The 24,842-nt window shown below is 39.8% G+C and overlaps 1 protein-coding gene across 1 annotated transcript; it reads left to right on the plus strand.

Annotated features, from left to right (window-relative positions):
- The first annotated feature begins 10,526 nt into the window (after positions 1–10,526).
- On the plus strand, positions 10,527–24,462 carry DNAJA2 (DnaJ heat shock protein family (Hsp40) member A2). Its single transcript, XM_082366826.1, has 9 exons — positions 10,527–10,844; positions 12,365–12,424; positions 12,741–12,964; positions 15,559–15,639; positions 15,882–16,015; positions 17,578–17,774; positions 21,672–21,816; positions 21,947–22,074; positions 22,639–24,462. Exons 1-9 carry the CDS (start codon positions 10,767–10,769, stop codon positions 22,828–22,830), a joined length of 1,239 nt encoding a protein of 412 aa, XP_082222952.1. The 5' UTR covers positions 10,527–10,766; the 3' UTR covers positions 22,831–24,462.
- The last annotated feature ends 380 nt before the right edge of the window (positions 24,463–24,842 follow it).

Here is a 24,842-nt window from a genome sequence, read left to right on the forward strand (position 1 = left end):
TAGAGAAATAAAGACAAAAGTCACAAACCCTACCCATTAAGAACCTAAATTCTACTGGGTTCAACATTCAAGTTAAACATAATCCAGTGCAGTAAATGCTAAGCACATGCACAAGTCAAGAAATTGGTTGGGGCATGCTACTTGGCATTACCTTTTTTTTAGGGGGCTTTATATTTTTGCTTTACACATGCGAACACTGTGTCAGTGCAACATACTGTGGTTGCAGACACAACTCAACACCAATTGTAAGAGCATTTCCCCATGGTTTTCACCCTTCACTTCTTTTTTTCACACCTCACAACAGATCCATAAGCCATTAGTTTCTGTGTCATCTTTAAAAATCAATCCAGAATTCAGCCACTGCTAAGTATCTGGCACCAATAACACCCTGGACATCTCTTGCCTGGATTGTTGCAATAACCTCCGAACTTCTGCCCTTACTGCTCTTCAATCCATTCTCAATGCAGCAGAGTACCCTTTGAAAATGTCCATCCCACCATATTGCTTCCCTGCTCAAAATCTTTCAATGTCTTCCCATCTCACCCTGGGTAAAGGCCGAAGTCTATACAATGAACATAAGACTCTGTGTGTCCTGCCTTACTTTACATTTCTGACCCTGTCACACTCCTTGGCACACTCCTGCCGCAGGATCTGTATACCTGCTGTTCCTTCTGCTTGAACTGGAATGTTCTATCCCCAGGTATCTGGTAGATCCTTCCTTCCCTCACTTCCATCTGGGCTTTACTTAAATATCACCATCTTAGGGAGGTCTTCTCTGGCCACCATATCTAAGATTTCAATACTATATCCTTCCCCTAACAGTTCCTATTCTCTTTTCCTGCTTTTTCTTCTCCTTAGCATTGATCACAATCACACTTAACATATTATTTTGCTTACTTATCTCGTTTACCAACTAGAATATAAGTTCCATGAGGGCAGGGACTGAATCTGGCAATTGTCCACTGACTTTTCCCCCCAAGGGCCTAGAACAGTGCCTATACTATAAATATTTCACTTATATATTTGTGAAATGAACAAATGGATGAATACATGAATATTTTATATAAGGAATTCATTATGATTTATTATTCATTCCACAGATATCTGACTGCTTTTGAAAAAGATTCTCTCATTGACCAAATTCTACTCAGATTCCCCTGAACTCATTTTCAACTACGCATGACTTTTGGACTTTATTCATCTACTTCATTGTTCAATTTAAACAAGAATCCTGATAAATCTGTTTAGCTAGAATCTCCCATCCTGCATATCTCATCACCCTCAATATCTAATCAGGTTCCTCATCCTCTACCATCCCCCAGATGATGTCTGATCACCCTGGGCTGCCTTCAGCAAGAATCCTGTTAGGTCAGTTTAGCCAGAATCTCCCCTTACCTCTGATGTTGTTTCCTAGTAATTTTCCACCCACTGACCCCCACTCTGCTCCTTGGCTATAAATTCCCTCTTGTCCATGCTATGTTAAGAGTTAAGCGCAATCTTTCTCTCTCAATGCAAAATTCCACCCCAGTGGTACTATACCTATCACTATAGTGCTCTTCCCCCTCCCACCCCCTGTAAAGTCTTCCTTACTATGCTTCAACAAGTGTCATTTTAATATTTTACCACTATGTACGAAGCACTTTTTAAAGTAGAGGAAATAAAACAAGCAAGAGAGAGATAATTCCTGCTCCCATGAAACTTACAGAAAAGTAGGAAGGGATCTTTAAACTACTTACACCCTCAGAAAACTTACTGCACAACAGGACATAAGAACCATGGTCTTCGGGCTGTGCACAAATCTACAGATGGCGTTTCCTTTACCCTTATAGAGCATCCTGGAACCTAACAATTATAGTATTTATCTCCCATCTCCAAAGAGCAATGGAATCCTTCTTATTAGTGATAAACCACATTCACGTCTCAATGTCCATCCAATTCTGGAATCCAATTGCTGGAAAACACAGGCAGTGTTGAAGCTGTCTTCATGGTGAATAGTCTTTGAGGAAAAAGGCCATGCCCGTTCTATAGCACCTGGCAAGACTGAGTATTCAGTAAATGGTAGTTATTGTTGTTACTGACCACCTCAGCAAAGAATAGCCACAACTTGTGGCCTTTCCCAGAGCAACTTTTAGAGGAGTGGTCACAACTAAGCTTTAGAACTTCATTAATCCTGCTAAGAAAGAGAAAAAAGAACTCTTATAAGAAATTCTTGCAGGAGGTGTGGCACTTTACTTCAGGTTACCATTGATATGGTGGCTTTTTAGATAAGGAGAGCTATGCATTTATGAACCTTCTTAGTCTGCCAGCCCCCTAATCTGGCTGGAAAAAAATATTTAAATAACTGATCTTTGGTTTGCCGAAAGAAAACTTCAGAATGGGATCTTCTTTCCAAGGAGACACAGACTGGAACTATAATCATTTCAGTGAGTTTTATCGCTCATGGAGATCCCCCTAAAGAGTATTCTACTGTGGTTTCTTTTAGAGGAAAAGAGGGCTTCCATCGCCAAGGCCAACAATCCTCTGGATTTCTTCTATGTATTTTTCCAGTTGGACCTGAGTAGCTTGTTTCTTTAGCAGAATAAATCTGCTAGCCAAGTTCACAGCTAAACCACATCTAACGCAATGTCTCCATTACGTTGACCTAGAAACTGTAATTCAAAGCTACTGTTCTTACAATTTCGAGATATCTTTCCCTGAAACAGAGGAGAAAGTTAATGACTGAGCTCAAATGACAAATACTGATGCTGATGGCTGTTAGCTTTAGATAGTCCCCTGGGAGCTCCTTAATTCTAAGATATTTGAAATTAATGCCTCCTGTTCTAAAGAAAATTTGAAATTTTCTTTTGATTAAAGCAATTTCCTTTAAAAATTAAGCTATCAAAAATAAATTCAAAACATCTTTCAGCCTTGTAGAATATTCCTGAAGAATTAGATCCTATTTTCTAAAAGTTGGGAGATAAAGAATAACTTCCAAGGTGTTTTCATCTCTGGCATAGATACATATCTTAATTACCAGATAACAAGTCAATTGTCCATCAATAAAGAGCTAATTAAATAAATCATGGTACATTCTCACAATTTATGTTGCTACAAAAAAGAATCAGAAAAAAAAAAAAAGAATGAGGAAAATCTCTATGTACTGATGTGGAAGGATTTTCAGGATTCATTAGGTGATCAAAGCCAGTGCAGAGCAGTACATATAGCATTTTACTATTTATATTTTAAAAAAGTGGAGATAAGAATATAAATTTGTATTGCTTGACTTGTATAAAGAAACAATGGAAGGATAAGTAAGAAATATAGGCAACTGGGGTGAGGTAAACAGGGGTGGAGAGGACAGGGGTGGAAGCAAGATTTCCTTCGTATAATTTTGAACTACATAAATGTATTTATAAAAACCCTTAATTTCCTTGTAAGCAAGATGTCTACATTCATAAAGTCATAGGTCTAAGAAACATTCAAGTTGAGATAGATGAAACTGAAAAATAGGTGATTCTGAAAATCATTTAATGAAATTTTTCTAAGGTAGATTGAATCAAGTTCTTTTTATTTTTTCTTCTTCTTTTTCCTTTAAGAAACTGATCAATCCTTCAGACCCAGAAATTTAGAGAGAAAACATTAGGACTCTTGATTAGGCTAGAATTGGAAAAATATCCAGTATCTTTTAATATAATTAAAGTTCTGTAATAAATCATTCTAGAGTTTTTGCAGCCAGATCACACCAGATTTGAACTGTTTCAAAGCAATACTGGCTGGTACTAGAAGAAATTTAAATTCCTGTCGATTGGGTCTAAAATTATGAAGTCTGAAATTCTTCCTCTCTGCCCTCTGGAATTCACTGCCCATCAAAATTCCCATATCCTCAACTCCTGTGAACTTTCCCTTTGCCTTCTTATTCAAATGGAAACTGCAGCGCTCTTAAACTGTGGCTGTTTTTCCTCCTTTCCCCTGGGCCTGGAGGGTGACTTCAACCAGTTCCCAGACATTGAATGCCACCTAGGATAACTGTTGCAAAATTTCTATCCCAATTCTGACCCTGAGCTCTAAGTGATCAGATCTGATTCCTGGGCTCTAAGTGATGAGATCTGATTCCTTAGTCTACATCTCTAGTTAGATATTGGAGTTTCCAAGTTAACTCGCCAAAATAGAGTTCTCGATTCACACAACCACCAAATCTTCTTCCTCAGCCATTTTCATCTCTATAAATGACTTTACTACCCCTTTAGTGACTCAAATAAAAATCTGGAATCATCTTGATTTTTCTCATCTTTCAAATATCTATGTCAAATCCATCAGCAAGTCCTATAAGAACAGGACCCATAATCCACTGAAAGTTACCACCTTCTCACTGACATTCACCATCAAACATCATCTGTCTCCTGCACAGCCTCAAAGTCCTTGTTCTATTCTCATAATGGTCTCCACTTTGTTAAATCCAATCCTGGTGTGGTTGAAAGATTGTTGGGGTCAGAGTATTAGAGGGAGTGGAAAAATAGGTGTAATCAGTGAATGAGATTAAGGAGAGTTTGGCAATGACACAGTCATAAAACCAAGGGAGTGAGTAGCTCCACGGCAACAGAGGACAAGACCACTGGATGTAAGTTCAAAGAAGTGAGAGGCCAGGCTGTTGGAAGGAGCATTTACAAACTAAAAATTAGGACAGTAGTGGAGTTGGAGAGTAAGTCAAGAGTTACAATTTTTGAGAAATAAGAGGGATTCTAGGGGTCAATAAATTGACAATGAAATATCAGGTAATAGGTGATACTATCTGGTGACTAAAAACTAAAGGCTTTACGTTTTTAGGAATATGGGAGGAAGAAATATCTGGAAATAGCAATGAGATTCACCCATATTATCTGCAGGCTTTACTTCTAAAATATATACCAAATCCATTCACTCCTCTCCATTTTTACTGTTGCCACCCTAGTCCACACTGTCTACCTTTCTCTCTCTCTCCAGAATCCCTGCAATTGAGCTTCCTAATTGGTTTGCTTGATCCTTGTCTACCAACATTTTACATTGTGTGTCATTGATACTGTGATTTGTTTTAACCTGATGAAATTCACAGAGAAAGAAGGTATCTCATAAGAATATTAAACTGACTCCCAGATTGTGACTACCTTGATGACTAAGTCAGAACTGAATGAGCTTTCTGTTTTCTATTCATTTTTTGCTCTTTCTTAGCTATGATTTCTTTTCTTCTGATTAAGCAATGTTAAGACCTCTTAGCACTATGTCTAGGAAAAAAGATTTGACACTTAAATGTCACTATAGATTTTGGATGATTTTCCTGATCTATATTATCAATTGTTAAATAACAATTGTTCTAACACTTAAGGTATGGAAATTTTATTAAGCAAATTCACAACTTTAGAATACTTTAAGAATTGTATTCCAGAACAAAAGCATGTGTTCTTCATGCATGAATTGACAAAATAAAAATATTAACGGTATTCTAGAAACATATCCTATGGAAGCAAGTAAGAATATGCACAAGAAATTAGACTATAAGGCAGTTCACAGAAGCATTGTTTACAATGTTAAAAAAAAACTATAAACAATCTAAGTATTCAAAAATAGAATCACCATAGACTTTTTTTTTTTAATTAATTAATTTATTTTTTATTTTTGGCTGTGTTGGGTCTTCGTTTCTGTGCGAGGGCTTTCTCTAGTTGCGGCGAGCGGGGGCCACTCTTCATCGCGGTGCGCGGGCCTCTCACTATCGCGGCCTCTCTTGTTGCGGAGCACAGGCTCCAGACGCGCAGGCTCAGTAGTTGTGGCTCACGGGCCCAGCTGCTCCGCGGCATGTGGGATCTTCCCAGACCAGGGCTCGAGCCCGTGTCCCCTGCATTGGCAGGCAGATTCTCAACCACTGCGCCACCAGGGAAGCCCAGACTATTTTAAAAAATACAATGTCTTGCCCTATTTCTGATCAATTCAGTCAGGAGCTCTGGGAGGACACTGGAATTTTTAAAAAGTTCCCCCAGGGGTTCTAATGTGCAGTTATTGAGTCAACTATCATAGGTGAGATTACCCAGTCTTATCTCTTTATACACCATCAATGTGTTGACAGGGTCCTAAATTTACATCTTCAGCCCGGACTGCAGCCCTTCCAACTCTATTCTTATAAACCCACTGCTTACCCAGCATTGCTCCTTAAACGTCTAATAAGCATCTCTAATTTAACATGAACTCTTATTTTTACCCCACTCCCATTTCCGCCCCAAATTTAATTCTATCAGCTTCAAGTTCAAAATATATCCAGAATCCAACCATTCCTCACCAACTCCAGCTCTTCTACCTGGGCCCAAGTCATCCCTCTCCAGGGTTTTATTACAATAGATTCTCAACACAGCTACCAGATGCATTTAAAATACCACTTGGTTTATGTTTCTCTTCTGCTCAAACCCTTTAATGGCTTCCCATCTCACTCAGGGTAAAAGCCAAAGCCTTTACAATGGACCTAATTGGGTCTTTCACAACGTCTGACTTCAACTCCTACTATCTCCTTAACTTGCTGTCACCCAGCCATACTGGCTTCCTTCCTCTAATAAACCAGGCATGTTCTGCCTTAGGGCCTTTGCAGGCCCACTGATGGGAAGTTTTCTCAAATATCCTCGTAGCTAACTCCCTCACTTCCTTTAAAGTTCAAATATCACCTTATCAATGAAGTCTTCCCCAAATATCGTAAATAAAAATAGTGTCCAACTTCAATACTTCCTTATCTCTCTTCTTTCTCATCTGTTATACTGTGTATTTACTTGTTTGTTTACCTTCTGTCTTCACCGCTAGGATGTAAGTTCTGTGAAGGAAGAGATTTTGTTTTATGATTGTATCCCTAGCCCTGAAAAGTGTCTGACACACAGTGGGTCCATAATACATATTTGTCGAATGAATGAATATATAGACATATTTTCACCACTATTTTCCCCCACACAAATGGTTAAACTTTCCAGTTTCTCTGCTTACTATACCATTGCAATGATATAAGCAAACTGAAAGTTTAAATGTGCTAATTGACTTGGAAGGGTTTGACGTGACAGGGTTTGACAGGTTAGCAGTGGGGCTATACAGCCATATACACTATACGTACATGTGTATGTATACAAATGTATAAATGTATGTAAACATAGATACATATATACTATATACAACCATGCGTCCCATCACTAAACAATCCAGTTTAGGAACCGCAAGGAATGCAGACTCTCCAGTGATCCAAACCCCACAATTTTTTCTTCTCAGGGTACCAACAATCGTCAATTCTAATGGCACTAATATCCTCATGACAAGAGTACTGCCTTCCATATACCATGAAAAATATTTCAAATGGCGTCACCTGCTCTGTACATTCAAAACTAGTTAGATTTATAGAACACTCCACACAACAGCAGAATAAACATTCTTTTCAAGTGCACACACACACATACACACACACACACAAAACTAGTTAGATAAAAGGCAGAAAGCAAAACTACTGTTTGAACTGCCTGAATCATATATACAAGGCTATCTAAAATAACGGGTTACGTGGTTCTGTATTCAGTTAGCTGGGAACAATATGAATGGCCTTTCTGGTTCATACAGTCTCTCCCTAGTCCTTATCCACCTACTCCCCACCTCAACCCCACAAAGTTACACAAATACACCAAATTAAAAAAAAAAAAAAAGATAAAAGAAAGAAATTGAACAACAATATAAACCTAGCAGAAATCTGAAATCACTCCAACTTCAAACTTTAAATCATCTGCCTAGTGAGAGCAGCCCTCAGATGCACTGTGACTCAGCATTTTATGATGCCTGAGACATGAAATGAGATAAAGGTCTTGTTCCCTTCATGGCATTACCTAAATACGGAGCGAAAATAAATGAGCTACCTTAAAAACACAAACTCAGTGGCTGAAATGTTACAGTGCTCACCCTGACACAGATGTGACTCAACATGCGATGACAGGGAGGACGGCAAGTGTCAGCTGAAGCACACAGAACTGTTCTGAAATAACCTGTTGACCTGTAACATTAGCAAATAACAATGCTGACTACAATTAACACTCAGAAATGGAGAAAATACTGTGAATAAATGAAAATAAAAAATATATGAACTGGGGTTTCCCTGGTGGCGCAGTGGTTGAGAGCCTGCCTGCCAATGCAGGGCACACGGGTTCGAGCCCTGGTCTGGGAAGATCCCACATGCCGCGGAGCAACTAGGCCCGTGAGCCACAATTACTGAGCCTGCGCGTCTGGAGCCTGTGCTCCGCAACAAGAGAGGCCGCGACAGTGAGAGGCCTGCGCACCGCGATGAAGAGTGGCCCCCACTCGCCGCAACTGGAGAAAGCCCTCGCACAGAAACGAAGACCCAACATAGTCATAAATTAATTAATTAATTAATTAATTTTAAAAAAAAGTTAAAAAAAAATATATTAACTGTGGCGACTGATTTAAGTCAGGTAAAGAAAATAACTTAGACCTGGGGTGGGGTCGGGGGATTGACCCAGCTACTCTTCACTAGAAAACAGAAGCTAAAATTGAACCAAGGGAAAACCCTTGCTAAAAAAACATTAAGTAAAACTGAAACAAATAGAAAAGTTCAGCTCTTTTTGACTCGTTATGGACAGAGAGAAAATAAGATGAAAATAAAACAATAAACTATATGAAGGCTGCAATAAAGACAAAGTTTTCAGTTCATATTGTCGTGTGGAGCACAAATGGATGGAGGAAGAAGAGAATATGGTAATTGGCAAGCAGGGAGAGCTGGGTATCTGAGATCAGGAAGAAGGACTGAGGAGTATTCCACACAGGCAATTGGAGGAAGTTGGGGAATTCCACTTGGGAATCCAAGAATTTAAATAAAGACAATGAATAGAGACGTGGAGACAGCTTATAGGCAAATGGGCCAAAAAAAGTTGCTAATACTTGGTTTTAGCTCCTGTTTTTAGTACTCTGTATTAACTCTTTTAATCCTCAAAACAAGCCAATGCTATAAATATTATTAAACCCCATTTCACACGTGAGGCGACAGCCTCAGAAAAGTTAAGTAACTCGTTCAAGGTCACGTTGTTAATAAATGGCGGAGCCAGGCTACCAGCCCACAGACTCTAACTCCACCACAACTTTATACTGCCTCTTATGAACCACTCAAAATGTGAAAAGGAAGTGGGGGAGTTGAAATTATTGAGGCCTTTACTGCATTCAAAACTAGACCATCTGCATTCAAAAACAGAGGAGTGAATTTCCCCTAAGGAACTTACAGCCCATTAATGGAGTTCAGACTCACAGCAAAATACCACTCAAGTCCCACATCAGACCTATCTTACAAAAGGCACAAGCCAAGGATAGTGGGAACTCAAATGAGATAGCAATGTTCACCAGGTTGTGGAATCTAGAAAGACTTCACTGAAACAGCAGCATTTTGGACAGGATTTGAGAAAACTGGAAGAGTTAGGTGAAAGGAGCATCATGACTTCACATCAATTAACTCCCCAGGGTTTTCAGGATAAATTTCAACTCTTTGGCATGGCACTCAGTGCCCTCCAAACTAGGTCTGGGGGAAAGCCAGGGAGAAGGGATTATCCTAAGTGAGATGCCTATGTTGGAGCCTTTATTACCAGTTCAGGTTCCAAAGGATCAGAACATCTTATTTTTTCTGTCTCCATAAATCGTTAGTGGGTTGAAGGTAGGCACCATGGCTTATTCTTAATACTCCCCTCCACCAGTCCAGGCGTCCATACCTCTTAGCACATGGCAGGTGCATAGCAAACATTTTCTGAAGCAAATCTAAATCATGGGCAACAATCACCAGATGACTGTGCGTCCAACCAGGCTGCGTGATACCATCCAGACCTCTGGTGTTGGCTAATTTTAAAGCTACCAAGAGACCTAAACACATGATCCGAAGGTAACAGGTGGAACTTGTGGATCTAGATGCCACAAGCCAATTGTGAACGGACATGAGACAATTGTGAAAATCTAAACACGGACTAGGAATTAGATGAAGGAATTCATTTCATTACATGTGGTGATGTGATTATGCCTTAAAAAGTCATGTTAGACTTATATATACATAGAGAATTTATAAACTTAATGATTTCCCTTAAAACACTGGAAGTAGGGAGTATGGGGGGAATAGATGAAACAAAGTGGGCAAAATGTAGCTAACCGTTCAGTATAATATACTACTTTTGGTGAATGTCTGAAAATGCCCTAATATAAAACACACACAACACACACACACCCAGGTGCTGTTTTTCATCGTAAACCCCGAGGGAACCAGATCCAGAGGGTCCACCGGCGGCAGCTCGGATTCTGAGGACTACCTCCGCGAGCCCGGACCGCCTTTCTCTCCCGCCGGACTCGAAGTTGACCGAGGGGGCGGCTGTGGGCCGCATCGGCCTCTTCATCCTTTCAGCACCCCCATAAACGCCTCTGGAGAGAGCTGGTGTCACGGAGGGTAGCGTGCACACTTAGTTATCCCCGTTTCTACGCTGGACTTCGCCCAGCGGCCCAGACCCTCAAGGCAGTAGAGCACCTCACCCGCTCCCTCACCGCCCGAGACGCCGCCACCACCGCAGCTGAGCGCTCGAGGCGGGCTCCGCGAAGCAACGTCACGGCGCGCCGTGCGTCGGTTCAAAGTTCGGCCCCGCCTCCGCTTCCCCCTCGCTGTCTCGCTCGGCCTGCGCTGCCACTGCTGCCGCTACCGCTGCTGTGGGCCGGGATCCGCTCCGCCTGCTCAGCCGCCTTCCTCCCTGAGCGCTGCCCGGCCGGCCGCCATGGCGAACGTGGCCGACACGAAGCTGTACGACATCCTGGGCGTCCCGCCCGGCGCCAGCGAGAACGAGCTGAAGAAGGTATTGGGGAGCGGGCCGCCCGGGCAGGGTGTGAGGGGCGCGGGCCTGCGCGGCTGGGACTGCCAGGCCGCGCTGCGGGGCGGCCCGCTAGCCGGCGGCGGCGGGCCCAGGCTGGGGGCCGGCGGCGAGACCGGCCCGCCGCGGGCCGCGCACTCCAGCCTCGGCTGACCTTGGGCCGCCGGCCCCGCCCGCCCGCCTACAGATGCAGCAAATAAAACCCACCCCTGCGCAAACACGACGAAAACGCTTCCTTCCTCCCTCCCCCGGCGGGCGCCGGAGGCCGGGCGCTCCCGGGAGGCAGCTGCCTGCCCGGCCCTCCCCGCGCCGAGGTCACCACCCTGGAAAAACAGGTTGGACCGAGACGCCCAGCGCATCCCGGCCCTGGGAGAGGAGTTGACCGCGCCGCGGACGTCGGCGCCCGAGCCGCGTCGGGGCTGGTCTGGGGCCTGGCGGAGGGTCGAGGCCGCCCCCGCCGGGTGCCTGCGGGAACTTAGGGATGTTTCCTGGGAGCCGCGGCCGCGGAGCTTCTCCCCTTCTTCCTCCCTCGCCCATTGACCCGGAGGTGGCGTGGGTCTGTGTCTGGGTGCATTGTTCTGTGGGCAGGTAACCCAAATGTTATGTACTCGTTTCAGGAAAAAGCTGTGGGTCCCAGCCAAACACCTGAGTGTACACTGACTAAATATAAATAGAAGGCCTCATTATCGCTGTTTGCATTGCTGCGAATCTTTCATCTCAGGATTTCAAAGCATTTGAGGCATTTGATTAAGCCCCACAGCATCTTCACGGGGCTTAGAGTATCCGGATTTGTAAGCTTAGAGAAATGAGAATGCTCCTTAGGCAGTGGGACGGGTGCAATTGAGAATAAAAGCACTTCCTGTTACCTTACCGGAAATGCTATTCTATGTTACATAATTCAGGTGTCTGTGAATGAACGCTTAAGTGCTTTATATCTCAGCCACCCAAATGTATGCAGCTTCACTAACACCGAGGTCACTCCAATTAAGACCCCAATCAATCCACCGTATGAAAATAAACCATGACCTAGGAGCTTGTCTTCGATTTTTCCTGATGCTACAATTAGAGGAGCCATCGTGAGCCCGGATTCTTACCTTAGTTTAATTTTAATAATAGTGGTTTTGCAGGCTGTAGAGCTTAACAGACATTTCTCTTTAGAGTTTATTGGAGTCGTCTTGGTCTGCTTACGGGCCATCAAAGACATTTGACAGTAGTGAAAATAGGGGATTTTTCAGTATTTTGTTTTTCTCTGTGGCTTTGTTTCATTGTTTGTATCTGGCTTTAGTATAACCTATTTTCAAGTATAACTACTGTCTGCTTTGTTATTAGTGAGTAAACAGTATTAAGATGGAATATGCCCAACAATGGCAATGAATAAAGGGTATTTTGGGAGGTTATGATTTTAGAACATTGCTTTTCAGAAAATTGGATGTTAAGTTAGTACTCACAAATCTTTAAACTGGTCTTTACATATAACCTTTTTTTTTAAAAATCTTTTATTGAAGGCATACAGAAAGTTAGCCAAGGAATACCATCCCGATAAGAATCCAAATGCTGGTGACAAAGTAAGTTATTTGAGACTTTTTTCCTCTGAGATTTCTGTTTTAAACTTAAATCGCCCTTCTTGGGAAAAAAAGGGAATGTTGTAAGAAAAGTCCATTTATGCCCATGGTGCCAAATTTTTATGTTAAGCGTATTTTGGTTTTATAATGGGAATACTATCATTCTGGGCAGTGGTAGGTGGTAAATAGGACCAGAATCAAACCAAGGGTAACTTGTAACTTTTCTTAGAATTAAATGAATTCTAGATTCCTATAGCTTTTTATTTGTAGTCTTTTATTTGAAAATCCAATTGTTTTCCTTTTTACTTTTTCTTTATAGTTCAAAGAAATAAGTTTTGCGTATGAAGTACTATCAAATCCTGAGAAGCGCGAACTATATGACAGATATGGAGAACAAGGTCTTCGGGAAGGTAGCAGCGGAGGTGGTGGCATGGATGATATTTTCTCTCACATTTTTGGTGGGGGATTATTCGGCTTCATGGGCAATCAGAGCAGAAGTCGAAATGGCAGAAGAAGAGGAGAAGACATGATGCATCCACTCAAGTGAATATCTTTTTTCTTTTTTTAAAAAAATGCTAAATACTTTTTTTCAAGTAGAAGTACTCAGTAAAAGAGAGAAGAGGCATCAAAAAATACTCTGTCCATCAGAAAAAAAAAAATCTTCCATTTACCGTGCTGTCCTCATTGGGTGACTAAGTTGAATTTAATAACCTGAATGTTGGTATTTTGCTAACAGATCTTAAAGGATGGTTGGTGTTTTTACAGAGTAGGAAGATTGTTTTGGTGTATGCTTCTGAGGCTGCTTGTTTTTAAAATTTCAATTATGAAGATTCTTTTCTTTGAAGTATTTAAACCTCCTGAGTTACTTTTTATTTAAAAACTTAGAAATTGAGTGACCATCTGGCTAGTTTGTTAACATGTTACAGTAACTCATTACTTGTTCCTCAGTGTGAACTCTCCTAAATTGATTTCCGCGGAGCTTGCTGGCCTCAAGCCTGACATTAACCTGCCAACATATGAATGGTGTCTGACCTTGATCTTAGACTGTGAACCCAATATGAAAATAACTATTTTACTTTGCAAAATTTGTGAGATCTTTTATCCCGTTAATTTTTCATGGACCGGTAATGGTTATACTAGCAAATGCCAGAGACTGAAGTTCAAGTGTTTATTTGAAATATTTCATAGTATCTAGTATATACATTTGAGTAGGTAAGAGGAAGTAAAGTGTAATTTGTTAAAATTTTCCTGTTACTACAACCTTTCATTTTGGGTGGCTTTTTAATATTCCAGTCCATCGTTTATTTATTTATTTATTTATTTTTTTTTTTTAAACAATCTAGGTTTTTTTTTTTTTTTTTTTTTAAAGATTTATTGATTGATTGATTGCTATGTTGGGTCTTCGTTTCTGTGCCTAGTTGCGGCAAGCGGAGGCCACTCTTCATCGCGGTGCGCAGGCCTCTCACTATCGCGGCCTCTCTTGTTGCGGAGCACAGGCTCCAGACGCGCAGGCTCAGTAGTTGTGGCTCACGGGCCTAGTTGCTCCGCGGCATGTGGGATCTTCCCAGACCAGGGCGCGAACCCGTGTCCCCTGCATTGGCAGGCAGATTCTCAACCACTGCGCCACCAGGGAAGCCCCCATCATTTATTTTTAATCATTCCCTTTCCTTTAGGATGTTACCAGTTTTTTCCTATCATAAATAGAGCTGCTGTGAGTATCTTTATGTACAGCTTTGTCCCTCCTTGGCAGAGATTTCTGGGCAGGCATCAGTGTTTTGAGGCTGATAAATATAACTAAATTGCCTTGTAGAGGATTGTGCCAGTTTAGCCCCACTGGTGGAGAGTGCCAGCTTCACTAGACCATTACCCACATTTTTCCTTCTTTTGCCATGTTTATTGAAATGAAGATTTTTCTGGCCTCTTACACAGTGGTGTTGCATACTAATTGCAGTTTAATATAATTGCAGTAAGGGGAAGAAGACCTACCTATCATGTAAATGGTTGGTTAAAGGTTCTTAGGAGGAAGTTAAAGTCTGATGGAACCAAGTGCTTTGGTCTAAGGTCTAGATATGCCGTTGTTTGGAAGTGCTGATAGTGTTTTGACCATAAGTGTTTTATTATACTGTCTAGAATGTATAAAAGATAACAATTTTGAGAAAGTTTGAATGCCACAAAATAGTATAGGGGCTTTGCAAAGCACATTTAACTTCTTTTGTTCCTCTATTTTAAAGTAAACCTTTACTATTAAAGGAGATTTAAAAACACCATGAGAAGGGTAAAACCAAATTAAATGCATTGCTTGCAAATTGTAAATGAATAATATTTTTGAGACTTTTGATGTATATAGATTTTTTTTTTTGATGTTTATTTGGAAATGAATGGTCCTGCAGTTCAGATATGCTGTATGAATAAAGACGAGTTGGGTTTTATCAGTTGCGATTTTTAATAGGCTTTTTAACTTTTCCGTTTTGGGGTCATAGACCCCTTTGAAATTTTTGTAAAAGTTGCTCAAGTTTTGCTTATAATTCACTGCGTTTTTCAGACATCTAAAACTTGTTGTAGGCTCTCTCTTGGAAACCTATCCTTCTCATCTGTCACACTCTAGATAAGGCCAGTTTTTTTTTTTTAAGACATACGCAATCTAATTGCCTCCTGTAAATTGTAATGTAACTTTGTAGCGTTTCTGAATTGTCCTTAAAGGGGACAGAGCCTTATAGTAGAGCCTGGACTCTGGAGCCAGACTGCCTGTGTGATCTTGGGCAAGCTACTTCTCTGTGCCTCAATTTTGTCCTGTAATATATACCTCATTCAGAGGGTTGGATTAGGTGGAGGTCTTCCTTGAGGCCAGAAGAAGGTGTGATGTTTTGAGTTTGTGCAGTTACCAGCTTTATCAGGAAATGCAGCACAGTAAATTATTGGCCTGATCCTTTAGGTTGTGGCTTTGAGCAATACATAATATTGTTTATAGCCATAAACAATTTGAGCTACAAAATAAAATCTCACTCAGTTGATTTATGTAAGGTGTTCTTGAATTCTTTTTTTAAAAGGTTATAGTGGAATTTGCTATATCAGCTATCGTTTATATCTTGAATTTAAGAGAACTTGGCAAAATTTGAACCTAATTCTTTTCTCCCCAGAGTATCTTTAGAAGATTTGTATAATGGCAAGACAACCAAACTACAACTTAGCAAGAATGTACTCTGTAGCGCATGCAGTGGGTAAGTGTGTTTTCTGGTTATGAAATGAATTTCATCCATTCTTTCAGTGGCACATTGAGTCTATATCAGATAAAAATTGTTCGTGACTTCAAACTGACTACCCAACCCAGAACACTTTCTGATACCTCTGAAAGTCTTTAAATACCAGTCATTGGCCATTGAAGATGAAGGTGAAAAGCACAATTCCTATTTGTCATGGCCTAGGGGGAAAATTCTAATTTATACTTTTGCTTGCTTTTTAGCCAAGGTGGAAAGTCTGGAGCTGTTCAGAAGTGTAGTGCTTGTCGGGGTCGAGGTGTACGCATCATGATCAGACAGCTGGCTCCAGGAATGGTACAGCAGATGCAGTCTGTGTGTTCTGACTGTAATGGAGAAGGTATGCATGCCAGTGTTTCTCTGCTGTTACGTTGGATGGATTGGGAATGCAGAAGTTGGAGAGGCTTACAGTTTTTCTTTTTCAACGTGTGTTTGTATTCATCTTATTAAAGATACAGAGAGTTCTGAAAGAAAAATGTAAAAATAATATTTCCTTATGCATAGGCCCAGTGAACACAGATAAACAGTAAACTTATGTTGAGTGAAATGTTTAGTCTTTTTTCATTCCAAAAAGATGGGGCAAAGTTTTTTGTCCCTTTATATTTTAAAAAGTTATATTTGGTAAAAGAGAGAGAGCAAATTGTTTAGTTCTCATCCTGATAAGTGGAGAATTTTACTGTAAGCTTTAGTTAGCTTTTGAGGATAGATTATTGCAATTGAAGCTCTTTTTACAGAAGTAAATATTTTAGGCTTTGTGGGCGAATGTTTTCTGAAACTGCTATTCACTTCTGCCCTTTTAGCACTTTTATAGCCACAGACAATATGTAAACAAGTGGGCGTGACTGTCTTCTAGATAAACATTACTTATAGAAACAAAGGCATGCCCATTTTGTCCTGTGAGCCTTAGTTTGCCAGCCCTTGTTCTAGAGCAGTGCTATCCAAAAGAATTTTTCTGTGATGATGGGAAAGTTCTGTGTATGTAATGTCTAGTATAGTAGCCACCAGCCACCGTGTATGACGAGGAACTGAACTTTTAATTTTAATTACTTTTAAATTAAATAGCCACATTGGCTAGTGGTTACCATATTGGTCAGTTCTAGAACATCCTTTTCCAAATTGCTTCTGGAAGAGACAAGATAATTTGGAGAAGCTGCATATCATATTCCCCTCCTGGAGCGTCTCAGGGCATTTTACCTTATTAAAGTTGCTAACAATTCCCACTCTCAAGAAATCAGAATTGACTGAAATCTTTTCCCATGTGCCATTACCATTTTAAGGAACTGGTGCTTTGCAGAACATACTTTGCAGAAGCAGTGTTTCTGAAGTCACTTACACATGTCATCTGAGCATTAAAGTGTGCCACTAATCAGCCATTAGAAATTGATGGTATTTTTTTTTCACAGTATACTATGTACAGCTTTGGTTTTATTTTATTATAGCACTGATCAGATATTTCAGAAGAATACATATGATTAAAGGATGTTTAAATAAAGGATGTTTACATCTTTATTTGGGTTGTCTCTCTCCATTGTTAAATTTAAATGAAACTAAGACAAAAAATGAAGAAGCAGTTGTAGAAGTTCAGGCATCCAACCACCCATTTTGTTTGCTTGATCATTAGGCTTTGTTTTAACTTAGGAAGTAGAGTCAAGAGTTAAGAAAATATTGTTTAAGATACTTTATACTCTGGAATAGAGGAGACTAAGGTAGCTGGGTCCTTTAGGTAACCTGCAGTAAGATGTGAGTTTTTGTTATTAAGAATGATATTTTAATCAAAAGTTTAGGTAGCAGTTTAAAGACGTTCAGGAAATTTATTTAGTGAATAAAGACATTATCAAGACCTGTCTTACTTGAGTGCGGTATAGTACCCTTGCTGGAAGTTTGAATGACCTCTTTTTCCAGGGGAGGTAATTAATGAAAAGGACCGCTGTAAAAAATGTGAAGGGAAGAAGGTGATTAAAGAAGTCAAGATTCTTGAAGTCCACGTAGACAAAGGCATGAAACATGGACAGAGAATTACATTTACTGGGGAAGCAGACCAGGCCCCAGGAGTGGAACCAGGAGACATTGTTCTTTTGCTACAAGAAAAAGAACATGAGGTAATTTCCTTTTTGTTTGTTTTATTTTTGCCTCAGAAGACCAGAAATGGGTCTTGTATGCAAGATACAGGTTAGATCAGTTTGAGTTTCCTGAAGCAACACTGAACATAGATGAAGTTGTTAAGTCCTTAGGCTGAGTTCATAAGAACTGACTTCTTTAGTAGACCAACAAGACAGGTGCTGTCAGAAGCACTGTAGAAGGAGTTGGTCTTGGTCCCAGCTCTGCCATTGACTGGCAGTATAACCTTAAGTAATCCTGTTGTGTCTGTACCCCGGTTTCCTTATTTATGAAAATAAGGGCATTGGACCAGATAATCTAGGCAGCCTAGTTTTCACTGTGAAACTCCTTGGATAGTTGGTGAGGGCTTCAGTCCTCAGTACTGCTCTGTTGACTTGTTTTACATATTGGGTATCTATGTGAGCTTTCTTGAAAGAAAAGGTTCTGCAGTTTTAAAAACATTTTATTTTTAAATTTCTTTGTTTTTTTTTTTTTTTGGCTGTGCCGCGCAGCTTGTGGGATCTTAGTTCCCCAGCCAGGCAGCCAGGGATTGAAGCCGGGCCCACGGTAGTGAAAGCGCCGAGTACTAACCACTGGACTGCCAGGGAACACCCTATTTTTAAATTGCTCATTGACTCTGTATTGTATCCATTAATGTACATGGCAAAATGTACTGGGCTGGTGATGTGGCCTGGTATATGTTATTTTGATTATACCATTGTATCTGTATTTTTTAAATGTGCGATGGAGTATATTTTAAGTTTTTTGTTTGTTTTTTCATTTGGACCATTTTTAAAGTCTTTATTGAATTTGTTACAATATTGCTTCTGTTTTATGTTTTGGTTTCTTTGGCCACGAGGCATGTGGGATCTTAGCTCCCCGACCAGGGATTGACCCCACAACCCCTGCATTGGAAGGTGAAGTCTTAACCACTGGGCCACCAGGGAAGTCCCCTAAATTCTTGGATATAGAAGCATTTGACAGGATTCTGGCTTTGTACTTGATGACATTGCCATTTTGAGTTCCTTTGGAAGTATTTAGATTACAAGTCAGCTGCCTTTTTTAGTTCACACTAAAATTTTCTCCCATTTGATGGTGATTTCTACAAATAAAGTAAATTTTAAAAATCACTTCAAGAATCCAGTAGAGATTAAAGCCATATTGAGATGCAGATTCTGGGAATTTGATTTGATTCATTCCCTCATTAGATTGTGGCTTGCTCTCCTAGACAAGCCTTTCTCAAGGTATACTAGTCAAATTTATTGCCTCAGGAAAGCTGTAAATTGCTATATATCTTGGCCTTTAGTGAATATTGCCAAACCTACCAATGGCAAGGGTCCCTAGATTGCTTTTGTTGTTGTTTTTTTTTAAGGAGTAATTTCTAGAATTCTGCCTTAGAGTGTTATGGGTTAAAATATTCTGTAAGTATATTGGGATTTTAAAAAATAGAAATCACTGACCTTGGAGACAAGGGACTTAAGTTCTGGCTCCCATTTACTAGCTTTAGCTTCCCTGGGCTTGGCTTTGCATACTAAAAAAAAAAATGTCGTCCCTCAGAAAGATAGTATAGAATCAAATGAGATAATAAGCTGCTCTTCTTTCTTGGGGCTGTGAGGAGGAGGCATTTGGAAGTAAATCACCTCCAAAATTATTGGCAGCAGTGGAATTGCGTGGAATTTCCAACAGACAGCAGATGTTACTGGTTGTCTAAAGTAGAAAATAGAAGATGATAAAGGTTAGAATGGAAGTTCATCTAGTAAGAGGTCAAAGATTGTTCCTTCTTGGTTTTATTGTGACCGGTAAAGTAAATTTGAGCCCAGAATGAGATTTAGGCATCTTGTTTCATTTCTACCACTGAGAATATTCTTAACCTTCTTAAGAAAAATTGATTAGTTTGACTAGTTCATGAACATACTTGTATTTTTGGGGGGCTTTCTTTTTTAAAAAAAAACTCTCAACACTTGTGCTGAAGGAATTGTGAGGCCATGAGATCAGGGTGGGTACTGTAGCTGAAACAGAGTGTAAATCTTCTGATCAAAAAACAATTCAGTTTTGAGAGTGCTGTGTGTGCATGTGTATCATCTTTCAGTACAGGTGTGTGTGTATTTTGGTAATCTTGCTATCATAGTGCATTTGTACAGCAAAGAACCACAGTGGTGGGTAAGATCTGGTGATGTTAGTCTCTCCTCTATGCTCTATATTTTTATTTTTCAGAAATTATTACAGCTTTTAAGTGTTTTACTGTCTGGTTCTTGGTAATTTCTCCTCATTAGTCTGGTTTTTCAAAAATTTCCTGGCCATTCTTGCCTGTTTATTCTCTGTTTGAATTTTAGCATCAAATTGTCTAATATAACCACCCTTCCTGCTGGTCCCCTCCTCCCCCCAAAAAAACCCCTAATACCGTTTTTTATTGGAATTACTTTAAGTTGAGGTCTCCTATACAAGAACATAGTATCCCTTCATGCTCCCTACTTCTTTTTTTTTTTTTTTTTAATTAATTTATTTGGCCACACTGTGCAGCATGTGGAACTTCCCCAACCAGGGATGGAACCCGTGTCCCCTGCATTGGGAATGCGGAGTGTTAACCACTGGACCACCAGGGAAGTCCACTCCCTGCTTCTAATATAGCTTTAACCAAAGAATATTTGGTTAAAGATAGTTTTTGGAATAGTAATGTAATGATATGTTCAGAAACACTTTCATTTTATGAACTTGCAAAAGCATTGAAAAGTGCTGCATGAAAGAAACCGTATTGAAATTAATTTTTCCACCCATTGTGAGAAACACCTGAGTAAACTCTCATAGGAAATATACGTTCAGTGGTTCTCAAACTTGAGCATACGTTAGAATCCCCTGGAGGGTTTATTAAAACTGCAGATTGCAGGTCCTCACCTTCATAGATTCTGATGCAGTGGTTATGGGATGAGGCCCAAGAATGTGCATTCCTAACCAGTTTCCTGGTGCTGCTGAGGCTGCTGGTCCAGGACCACTGGTCAAGATAATGGTTTGAGATTAACTTTTTTTTGTAGGTAAATTTAGGAGGATAATTTAGGAAAAGAGGATATCTTTCAGATTTCCTCTCCTCTCTGACTGAACCAGCCAGGATTATTCTTTGGAAGAGATAACTATTGTATTGAAAAAAAACTAGGTGACCTTTCACTGCAGTTAATTTTATTTCAACTTAAATTTCAAAAGTTAACTATAGATATTTGTGAATTCTAATAAGCAAACGTTATAAGTTGGGCATGTGTGAAATTGGATGTATTTTTCCCTACACACTGAACGCTCATTTTTTAATGTTTATTGAATAACCTTTGCATTACCTAGTCCATAGGCTTATGGTATAATAATAAGCCAACTTTAGCATTTGTTTTACATTCACCTAAGCAAGTTTTGAATTTTAGGTGAGGTAAAATTTGTTTGTACTTGTATGAAGCATGGGGTTTGAGCCCCTTTACTGGCTGAGCATTACTGGTTGAGCTTTTTTAGTTGAACTTGGGCCTTCCCCTTCCCCTGTTGGGATCACATCTGGAGGAAACACCAAGTGAACCTGTTCTCCAGAATCCCACTGGGCCTTGTACACCTTTTCACTCAGAGGCAGTGTTCGGAAATGGTCCATAATTGTAAAATATACCTGGTTCTGTTTTTGAAGCTTCAGTTGTACCTTACGAGCCATTGTTTTCCCAATTCCAGTTCTTTCGTGATAGAAGTTTTTAGCATATTACTTGAGAATAGCTAGGTTTCCTTATATAAATTTAGGAAACCTAGGGATGGTGGCAGTTTGGCTTTTGCAGTAAATGGTAGAACTAAGGTTTTGAAATTGATTCAAGGAGCACAGAACAACAGAGTACGCCTCCATACTTTTTTAAAAAGATGTTCCTGGTGTGCTTTATTTGTAGGTGTTCCAGAGAGACGGAAATGATTTGCACATGACATATAAGATAGGACTTGTTGAAGCTCTATGTGGATTTCAGTTCACATTTAAGCACCTTGATGGACGTCAGATTGTGGTGAAATACCCGCCTGGCAAAGTAATTGAGCCAGGTAAATCTTGATTTTTGTCTGATCCAAGATTCTGTGTAATCTTCTACAGTAGGTGACTCAAAAAAATATTATTGAGCACCTTCTTGGGTAAAATTCTTAATACTTTCCCCTTTATTTACTCAAATAATAGGATGTGTCCGTGTAGTTCGAGGTGAAGGAATGCCACAGTATCGTAATCCCTTTGAAAAAGGTGATCTTTACATAAAATTTGATGTGCAGTTTCCTGAAAACAACTGGATCAACCCAGACAAGCTTTCTGTAAGTGTTCTCTAAATTTAGGCAACAGATGACTTAAAGTTTAATAATAGTTGTGTTTCTGTGTCACCTTGCGTTTGTTTTGGGTGCTGAGATTACACAATTTATTAATTTGAGTGATTGATGGGCTGTCCTGGTTGTTTTAAAGTGAGGATACCTGATGTAAAAGTTTACGGGGCCAAGTAGGGAATAGTGAAGGAGTAAAGCAGACTGCGTGTGAGGTGGTGGTGGGAGGATTGGGGCTCCCTGGAGAGCAGATCTCTCACCTGAAGAGGGCAGCCCCCCAACTTAGCATCTGCTGATTGTTCATGCAGGAAAGCATGTCTAGTGTGAAATTTTCCAGGGTTTAAACGTTAGCAACTAATTCTGTTTTTTGTTTTCTAAGCAATAGATGGGTTGCACAAAAGATGTCTGCAGATTTGGTCTGTGGGTCATCCATTTGTGATCTCTGGCTTAAAGTGCAAAGACTAACTGTCAAACATATACCTTGGATTGTATCAAAAGGGAACTTGATAGTGGATGAAGATAATCTTCCAGCTAACCTTATTTTTGTTTATTTTAATGAAGGAATTAGAAGATCTTCTGCCATCTAGACCAGAAGTTCCGAACATTATTGGAGACACAGAGGAGGTAGAGCTTCAAGAGTTTGATAGCACTCGGGGCTCAGGAGGTGGTCAGAGGCGTGAAGCCTATAATGATAGCTCTGATGAAGAAAGCAGTAGCCATCATGGACCAGGAGTGCAATGTGCCCATCAGTAAACTCTGCAAACAAATTGCACAGGTGGATTTTCTTTCCACACTTGCCTGGTTTGTTTTCAGCGATCCAGCTGGTCAACCCAGATGAACTGATGGACATCTGTTGGTCTATGTGTAACTTTTAAAATTGGTATAGTATCTACAGAGTGTATAATTTAAACTAACCACAAAGCTTTACATCTTCATTTCGACTGTTCTGTAGCAGAATAAAGCACTTGAAAGGAAACAAGACTCCCTTTCACACATGAGTTATAAGTTTCAGTCCTGATATCTGTGCTTGATTTTTATCAGTTTTGTGTAGATTTTATGTTTCATATTTTAAATTCAAATCCCACATTGTAAAGTTTGTGTACAATTTGTCCTGAAGCTTTGTGTTTGGCTGCACCTGCATAAGCTGCTACAAATAGAATAAAGAATTTCATAGCCTGTATCTATCATTTAGATGCATGGAAAAATGGGCTTTGCACACAGTGGGTTTGGAGCTGACTGGGAACAATGGAAAAAACATTAGCTGAGCTGTGGTTGTAAAGTTTGGGGTTTCTCCCCCACCCCTTTTTTTTCCTTCCTTTTTTTTTTTTTTTTTTTTACCATCTTGTGAAAGGTTTCTGAAACTCAATAATAAAAAGCAGTTGGTGTAAATTACTCTTTGTCTCACATTTTTAGAAGGAAGAAATATTTTGAACTGTAAAATCTATCCTTAAACTGGAGAATGTATCCTTAGTTCTGGTTCTTAAACAGCCCTTAAAAACCCATTGGCCTGAAGCTTATGCCTCAGGCACATGCCCATTTTATAGTTTCAAAAGACAAAAGAAAGTTTGATATGTTGGTAGAAACAGGCTTTATTGGCTTCAATTAATGCTTTGTAGAGTCAAGGACATCTGAGTTATGTAACTCCTAAGTTATGATCCTGAGCACTGGGGCCAGGTTAACCTGGCCTGTATTTCCTCACCCCACCCCCTTTTTAAAAAAATAAGGTAACAGCAAATCTATATTAGAACCATGTCTGCATAGAACCTGTTAAAATGCTCTGTTTTCATTAAATGTTAAGTTAAAGATTCTCTTGTCTCCATTAAGTTGAATATTTGAGATTGGGGGGGAAGCATTGATTACTATTGTTTTATAGAAAAGTAAGACTCTTAGGCTGGTATGAGAAAAATCAGGTAAAACTACTATGAAAAGGATGTTGTATTGCTCTTCTTTCATCTTCTACTACCTTCTTTTCATTCCCAGAGTAGGTATTTTTAGAACACACTTTAATTTTAGGGAAAAGAGACATCATTTATAGATTTTACGTTTGTAAAAGGACAAATGGGAGAAAGCCAAAAACTAAGAATTTTAAATGTATTATGCCATCCCTGAGCCTAATTGTAGTACTTGTAGTTTATTTCTAGGTCTACTAGAACCTGAATGAAAAAAAAAAAGGTGTCCTGGCATTAATCAAGGCCTTGAGGTTTCAATTATTGCCCTATCCACTCTACCTCCATTGTACAAAAACTATTTTACAACCAGCCTGGGCAAGATGCAACAGCATAGTAGTTTTGTATCCAAGGTTACTTCCCCACAACCACTTTAAGTAAGAAATGCAGTGGCAATACAAAGTTTGTAGCCTTTCCAATAAAGGTTTATAAAACATTAGAGTTGTTCAGTGTAGTCTTTCTTTCAATTCTTCTACCCAGGTTTTTGGACTACAGTAGAGAACCATATGGAAGGGGAATAAAACCTTGTTAAGGTCTGTTATTTCACTGACTCTAGTGGCTCTACGTTGTAGACCATCTGTCTAGAGAATAAGCATATGTCGTCAATACAAAGAACCTTTTATAACAGCTTTATTGAAATATAATTCATATACCATTAAATCTACTTTTTAAGGAAGGTGTGCAGGGAATTCCCTGGCAGTCCAGTGGTTAGGACTTTGCTTCCACTGCTGGGTCCCTGGGTTCTGTCTGTGGTCTGGGAACTAAGATTCTGCAAGCTGCGCAGCCAAAAAAAAGAAAAAAAGGTGTGCCATTCAGTGG

The sequence above is a fragment of the Balaenoptera borealis genome, assembly GCF_965194805.1.
Source record: "Balaenoptera borealis genome assembly, chromosome: 19".
Lineage (NCBI taxonomy): Eukaryota > Metazoa > Chordata > Mammalia > Artiodactyla > Balaenopteridae > Balaenoptera > Balaenoptera borealis.